This window comes from Neophocaena asiaeorientalis, unplaced genomic scaffold, assembly GCF_003031525.2.
Source record: "Neophocaena asiaeorientalis asiaeorientalis breed wild unplaced genomic scaffold, Neophocaena_asiaeorientalis_V1.1 scaffold7, whole genome shotgun sequence".
Taxonomy (NCBI): Eukaryota; Metazoa; Chordata; class Mammalia; order Artiodactyla; family Phocoenidae; genus Neophocaena; species Neophocaena asiaeorientalis.
Genome location: NW_020185337.1, coordinates 5,738,678 through 5,746,545, shown reverse-complemented (window position 1 = coordinate 5,746,545; position 7,868 = coordinate 5,738,678). Strand labels below are relative to the sequence as shown.

Genomic DNA, 7,868 nt, shown 5'->3' with positions numbered 1-7,868 from the left:
GGTGGCCTATGTTTTAAAAGGTTTATTCACGTATACTAATCGATGCTAGACAATGCATACTTACACCATCTACATTCTATACCAAGATGACTGCTAGAAAACACCTCAAAGATATTTTACAGTTTTTCATGAACTTGACTACATAAAGTTCAGGCTGATGGGGCCATCGAACCTAAGTCAGAGTTTTGAGAAGATACTATGCTTTTGAAAAGTATTTTTACTGCTTTACTAACACTGTCCATCTATGTGTTTAGGAGGACCTGTCACACCTCCACTGGATGACAAAAGTCCTTACAAGCACACATAAACTGCTTCTGTAGTCAAAATCATGAGTTAACTCTCCCTAGTCTCAAGTAACTAGAAAAATATTTTTTAAAGCCCAAAAATGGGCTCTCAGGTTATTTGTGAGAAAGGCTATGGAATAATATCTCAAAGCCTCTCTTCCCTTTACACTCTATCATAGCTTTGGAGTGGAGAAGGCCACTCTCTGAATCACCCCCAGGTCCCCTGTAGCGACCTAGCTTTTCTCAGAATGCCTTTCATTAAAATACCCCATGAATGAAATGTACACTTTCTGAGCTGATCTCAACCAGCGAGAATCAATACAAGCTTAGACCTAGAAACGCAATATGATTCAAGGTTTGTTTAATGGATTTCTTTCAGAGTCGTATGCTGGTAACTAATTCAAGTAATTCCTAGATTTGGGCAAATATCACTGATCACCTCCCTCCACAAATTCATGACAATGAAAACGTAAAAAAGGTAGAGATTATCCAGCGGAAGCGTATTTGTGTTCCTGTTTATTTACATGTTGGTAAACTTAGGTGTCAGCTTTTCCATAAGTCCCCTCTGGAGGTCTGTAGTACTTGGGGAAAGCCATCAGCTGTAGCATGTTGAAAGCATACTTCCTGCATTTGATATTCTTCAGTACATTTTCTATGCGGCAGCCTTCTCTGGTGGAAGGGGAAAAAGGACAACTTCATGAAACACAGAATAAATAAATATGCTTTATTTGTCCAATGCAGAGTTGCAGCAACAGTCCAAGTAAAAATAACAAAGATTCAACTCTACATTTTTTTTTTTTTCACAAATGATGATACATCTTACAAAATTAAATCCTAGGCCAGGCCCAATACCATTATTGCCCTCAGAAAAAAGATGAGTAGAGTCCCTTTGCTCTTAACATATATTTAAGGTTTAATAAACTCTTTAAATATAATTTGTTCCACAATACAGCTTCATTTTCGTTTCATAAATATATCTGCCTTTTTATAACTTTTCCACAAATGAATTTCTCAGTCTCTTTAAAACACATGAACATCTACACATAGCCCTAAGGATGTAGGTTCTAGGAATAAGGCATTTAATTTATTAAGTCTGGCCATATAGATTTTTAAAGGAAAGTTTCATCTCTATTTGACTGCATTATTTTAGCTGTGCAACGAAGAGGAAAATGGCTTTCCAGACAGCCTGGTCCAAGTCTCAGCTTTATCAAGAGGAGTGCTTGTGTACAGACAGTACAAAAGTCACAGGTGCTGAAAATGGGGCATCGAGACACAAACAAGACTTTGTTAAAAAGAATAGAAAAGTACTCTGAGAGCCAAATCAACCCAAACCATGGTTACAAACGGGTTCATTTAATTACAAAACATAAATAGCCATTCTCTCCAGAAAGTTACTTGACAGAAAAGGGTTAATTGCAGGAAAGAAATCACAGAACTAACAGGTTAAGATATCAAACAGAAGATTCTATCAGCTGATGGCGACAATGAGATCGGCACAGTGGAAATCAAGTCTGGAACCTCCCACATCTCTAGGACTTGTCTCAGGGTCTCAGGGTTTGTGCAAATTCAGTCTTAATTTCTTTAAATAAATTTAATGGGAAGAGGAAGAGGAAATGAAGAACGTCAAGCTTTCAGGATTCTGTTCTTTGTCTTATGCCAAAGACAGGAATTTAAAATTTCTTCTTGAGCTAGTTAACAGAGGGAAACACTTCTCCATGAACAAAAGAGCAAAATAATTCACTTAATGCATAGTACTTCTTTTTTTTTTTTAGATTTTAGGAAAAACACATAAAACACTTACAATTCAAACATTTTTCTTTTTTAAATTCTGTGACTCTGAAAATGTAGAAATTACAGCGTTGTCCCCATAATTTAAAGTCCATTGTCAGTTGTAGAAAAGAAAGGAGTACAACATAAAACTTATTGGTATTTGGCTAAAAGTAATGCAAGACTTAAAATAAGCCACACAACTAGCAGGTGTGAGCTGACAAGCAGCAAGGCGACGGGATAGAAGTGTCGAGAAGTTGGCTTGTTATCAGTTAGACAGCCTGTTTCAGGATCATCAGATTCATTCAGTGCTCCCTGGGTTTGTCTGCTGTTAAACGGGGGGGGGGGGGGGGAGTTAGGGGAGAAAAGAAAATAGTATAGCGTTCACACAGTAAAGAAACTCAACCTTAAATATCCTGAAATACAACACATTATCTTATATAATACAGCAGTTTCAGATGAAGTTTTTATGCTAAATAGCCCCAAATGCATCCTGCGTATTTTTTCCAACTGGGCTTTTGTGCAAAAAGGAAGAGAGAAATGCTATGATGATATTCACATGGGTTGAATATGTATATGCACAAGGAAGAGTCAGAGAAGCATGACGGGGCCAATAGACAAGGCTACATGAATAAAACTAAAATATGGATCAGCCCATAAAAATAATCTGATAAGTACATCTTTGGAAAATGAAATGAGAAACACAGTATGTAGTGAAGGAAACGGACGTGTCTGGCACATTTAAACACACTGTCTATTGTTACTGTACCTATATAACGTATTTAAAGTTATAAAAATGATTAATGGAAATGGCTTGGTATTTAAAATGAATGAAATATCTGATATGTCATCCTTGCCAGCCATAAGACTAGTTTAACCAAACCCAACTCAGCACCCTTTCATCGGTTCAGCTCATAAATTATGTTGTTCTGCTCATCTTCCTAAAATGAAGCCAAATCTATCTCCTATGGACTCTCCAGATCTGAAAAGAGATCCATATTTACAGAGTACATGTTGAAAAATAAAAGATTCTAAATTTCCAGGTTGTGTATTTTCTGTAAAAGTGAAAAATAAGCATTTGTAATTGGGCTTAAAAGCAGTTCCAATTACGGCACATCTGAAATCTGCCATACTGATGTAAGTTGAAAATACCAATGCTTTTCTACGGTATAGTTCATCAGTATTCAGAGTATTCAGAATTTCAGTCACTCTCAGTTGTCAAGGAGTTTTTGATCTCTGTCAGCTCCTCCAGGTTTTGAGGCAGAAAGCCAGCTGTTGCTTGGTCTATGAACAGGGCTGTATATGCAAAGGTACCTTCTACACAAGCCCCTTAGCATCCGTGACCCCCTTTCAACCAGTTGCAGCTTCTGAAAACCTCCTACACAGAGATGTTTTTGACCTGGTGTCAACCACATCCAGTGGCCACATGTGGACAAACAGCAGTGGTAATTATTTCAAACAGCGATCTCAGTTTAAAACACCAAATCAATCACGCTGGGCTGGGCTCTGGTGCTTCCTTGTTGTTCGGTTAAGACCTAAGGACTATGGCGCCAGTGTCAAAGTGAAATAGAATATTATCTGGAAAATGAGTGGTTTGTTGAGTGAAAGGGAGGGCTGCATAATTCCTATTGTCAGTTGTACTTGGTTACTTGTTTAACTTTCTACTGCTCACTAGGTAGGAAACATGCAGTAGATTTTAAAGTATGGATACCTTTGAATGTGACTAAGAAAAACTTCCTTGTCCAATATTATTTCTCTAATATCATCTTCACTAACGCTCCCTCCTGTCCATTATTAAGATGAAGGTTATCTGTAGCAAATCTTAAGCTTGTTAAAACTTTCGTTCCTTTCCTTGTTAAGAGAGCAGTACAGAGTCTCCTATATCATTTATCTATCTATCTATCTATCATAATATAAATATTAAATTCTGATTACAAATTTAGGTTAAATATTAACCACAATCTATCAATAATAGTATAGAAATACTCTTTCTTTCCCAGTGGGACCACCTGTAGACAGGCTCTGGCTGAGGAACAGACAACTGGCCGACCAGTAAGTTGAAAGGATCTTGTAACCGTCCTTACTCCAAATACAGGGGACTCATTCATACCAGATGGCTTTTTTGCCCTACAACTGTCAGAGCACATTTAATATTTTCCAAGTCTGCTTGTTGAATATGCCTTCCAAGTAAAAAGTGCTACATTAAAAGATTTCTTTTTGAGGGGCAGTTTTATAATTGAATTAATTTGTTGCTTACTAACTGCAATCTCTGGAGATTAGAATAATATATTAAAAACGCCTCTGACATAGTCATTCTATTATTCAGCTGAAATTTGAAAGCAACGTAGCCTACAAGCCTGCCACAGCACATAGAGCTTGAGGCCCTGACTATGTCACCGAGGGGACACAGGTGCTCTTGGGGCTGCTTCCTTGCTTCCTGCTAAGAACAGCACAAATGGTTATTTCTTCAGGGCCACAAATGAATTTTTCAGCACTCTGCTAGTGTGAATGCAAAGGATGTACTAAGTAATAACATTAGTCATTTCCTCCCTGGGAGATTATGACAAATAATTAATTAGTGGCTGCCTTGCACAGTACCCCGATAATCCAAGGTCATTAGTTTTAGCCATCACTGACTGGTAGATCACCATGGAAGCAAATCACAATGTTGTTTCCACTGAAAATGTGACATGATCTGACATTTAAGGGCAGTTACTGAATCTGGAGGATAGAAAATGATTTTCTTTTCCTTCAAAGACCTGTCAAAGCAATCACTTAAAATAGAAACAAGTAAAAGGAAATGTCTCACTCTTAAACGCATCACTGCCTACACAAGGAGACATTTCCTTCAATAAAACCCAACGTGTGTGACTTGATGATATTTGCTTATTTCCCCCTCTTTTCTGTCAGCAACTATGGCTGTATCCTAGATCACAAGTCTCCCACTATAGGTATCCTCTCAAATCAGTCAGACCTCTAAAGATAAAAGTTAGAATCCTCCTATCTCCCCCTGCTGGGTAATTATTCATGAATAGTATTGTTATTTGACAGTTTATTCCTTTAACCACTACAGCTCTTCAAGCTCCCTTAAAGGAAAATTACCAGTTAAAACTGAATTGAAAAATCTTTCCTTCTGACGAGAAAGCTGATTTCCTTCCATGCTAAAATGAGACTGTTTCATGTTTCGTTACATCCAAGTTCGGAGCTATAGGCACACCATCTTGAAATGCTGAGCCAAGATTTTAGAGCCAGTATCTTACAGAACTTTATTTGAGTCTACATTCATCTGATAAATCGATCTTAATAGAGCATCACGTTTCAGGCTCTAGAATGTTGGATTGTGTCAGATTTTAAACTGGCAGATCGGTGTAAAAACGAACATAATGTAGGTCTTTATCAAGAAGAGCTTTGAGAGTGGCACCTACATCATAAAATCAGAGATGCTTCAGATGTAGAGTGACTTTAAAAAGTCTTCAAGTTGAATTACACATTTCATAGATGAGAAAACAAATGTAAAGGCCTTGCCTGGGCTTCTACAACAGCAAGTTGCAAAAAAGGATCCTGAATATGTAGTTTGCCTGGTTCACAGTTTGCTTAAATGATAAAAAATAAGAGAAGAATTTTTTGTTTTCAGTTTAGATCAAGGTCCAGTGTGAAATTTAATGACTCAAAATACTCTTAGATGCCAAATTACCTACCAAAACTTTCCAAAAATTTAATTTATAATTAGAATATTGAAAGTATATTTCCAGGACTTTTGGAAAAAACTGTGCAACTGTTTTAAACAGAGGGGAAGTTTTAATAAAAGAATATCAAGGTTGGGATAATTTCCACTGGCTTAGAATCAAGATTAGCCTTGGTGGCTACTGAATCACCAGCAGCATTTAAAATGATATCTTCATTTTAACTGAATTTCAGAATCTAATTCAAAATACATTAGGTCAACAACAGGAAAAGCCCCTAAATTAAGAAATTACTTAGAAGACATAAGACTATGTCACTGCTTGTAATGTCCAGGTCATAGAGTGCGTCCAAAATCATAGACAAGTTTGCTACAAAAGAAAGAGCAGTATTATGAAAATCGCACTCAGAGGAAGGAGTCCTCCCCATAGGGCACTGCATGCACTTCTGGACATAGCAGTCTAAGGGGAGGGCTATTGTGAACTAGAGGATACCAGCGCATGGTCACCAGGAAGATGACAGTGGGCTTGGGAACCTGGCAAATCGGAAAAGACTGAAGGCTACGGGAATGAGAAGAATTCCATTGGCTTAGAGAACAGGAACATTTATAGTTAAGTGGTTGTTGAGTTCAGATAGTCAAAGATTCAGTAGTTTAAAGTCTGGGCAACTTGCAAATCAATGGAAGTGTTTGAAGTAAAGAAAGAGATCTCTCATGTATCATATCCAATCATGTGATAGCTGCTTTATAGATATTATCTATTCATTCCTCACAAACAGTCAAACTGGTTAGAATTATTATTTCCACAGGTGAAAAAAGGATTATAAAACCTGTGCAAGTAGCAAACAGGGAATTTTTATCTTTGTCTGTCAAATGGAAAAACCATATGCCTTCTACTTTATGATTGTGATCCTTTGAGCACAGATTTCTCGCTACCTCTCAGAAACCGGCAGGTGTGATTACTTGCTAGTTGCTAGATTAGATTAAGCAACTTCTAAAATTACTTTCATCTCTACCTTCCTGTGATTCTTTGATTCTGTTAAAACATAACTGACTCTAGAGATGCATATTTTTTCTACTAATAGAATAGGTGACAGTTCAATAAGAAATAGGGTACGGGGCAAAAATCAAAGAAGGCAAAGCATGTTGACACTGTATTTAATCTCGACAGTGGTTCTCACTCATTCTTATTTACTTTCAGAATTAAAAAAAAAAAAGTGACATATTTCATTGTTTAATTCTCCCCGGTATCACTTTTTACATTCTTCTTCCAATTTCACTCTTTTAGTTTTACAAAGTGCCTGGAAAATAGGAATATCTTCTTGTCAGAAGAAGCAAGGCTCCAGGTAGTGACACTTTCAGATAATATTTAACATAGCTTTGAAAAGAAAGTGCAGGTGCCCAAAAAAAACAACTCAAGACTGATGAAAGTGTTTTATAAAAAACTTTAAAAAGGAAAAAAAGAGAGAGAAAGAGAGAATGGATGAATTTGAAGTATAATTGCTTCCATCAGACCATTTTCAGAGAATTGATTCCAGTTTTGATCTTTGAATTTTAACAAGGTGAATACTTGGATGAGGTCCAGAAAGAAATATCATAAATGATTAAAGGGCTAAAGAAAAATGCTTATGAGGAAGTGTTTAAGGTTAATTTTGTTTTGATAAAAGAAGGCTAAATGAGATGCGACTGCTATATTTAAATATGTAAGACAGTGGTAAAATAATTTTTGAGGTATTAAATTGTGTTTTGCTCTCTTATATTTTAGGCTGTAGCATAAGGCATGTGCCTCAGGGATTTTAGCAATGCTGAAAGCAAGCGCTGTCTGAACTAAATAGATTTGTTGTTCTTTAATATTACGACAGAGAATATGAGGTGTCCATTGAGGGGGCAAAAGGATCTTTGAGGGTTGAAAGAGAAAAGAGCGGGAAACGGAGAAGGAAAGGGAGGGAGGGAGGGACAGAGAGGGAGACGGGGAGGGAGAGGGGGGGAGAGAGAGAGAGAGAGAGAGAGAGAGAAACAGTGGGGAGAAGACAAAGGGACAAAAGTTGGTGCCTGGAGGGTGAATCCCTGTGCATTGTTCTGTGTCTGTGCCTGGGGGGGTGGGGTGGGGTGGGGAGTGGCGCAGTATGGAGGGCCAC

The 7,868-nt window shown here is 37.4% G+C and overlaps 1 protein-coding gene across 1 annotated transcript in view; it reads right to left on the bottom strand.

Moving 5' to 3' along the window:
* Nucleotides 1-1,541: 1,541 nt before the first annotated feature.
* The window catches only part of INPP4B (inositol polyphosphate-4-phosphatase type II B), a 480,337-nt gene continuing 474,010 nt past the window's right edge, over nt 1,542-7,868 (bottom strand). The window contains exon 25 of the mRNA XM_024736048.1: nt 1,542-2,379. Within this exon, the coding sequence (XP_024591816.1) occupies nt 2,205-2,379 (175 nt within the window). The 3' untranslated portion in view covers nt 1,542-2,204. The remainder of the gene's footprint in view (nt 2,380-7,868) is intronic.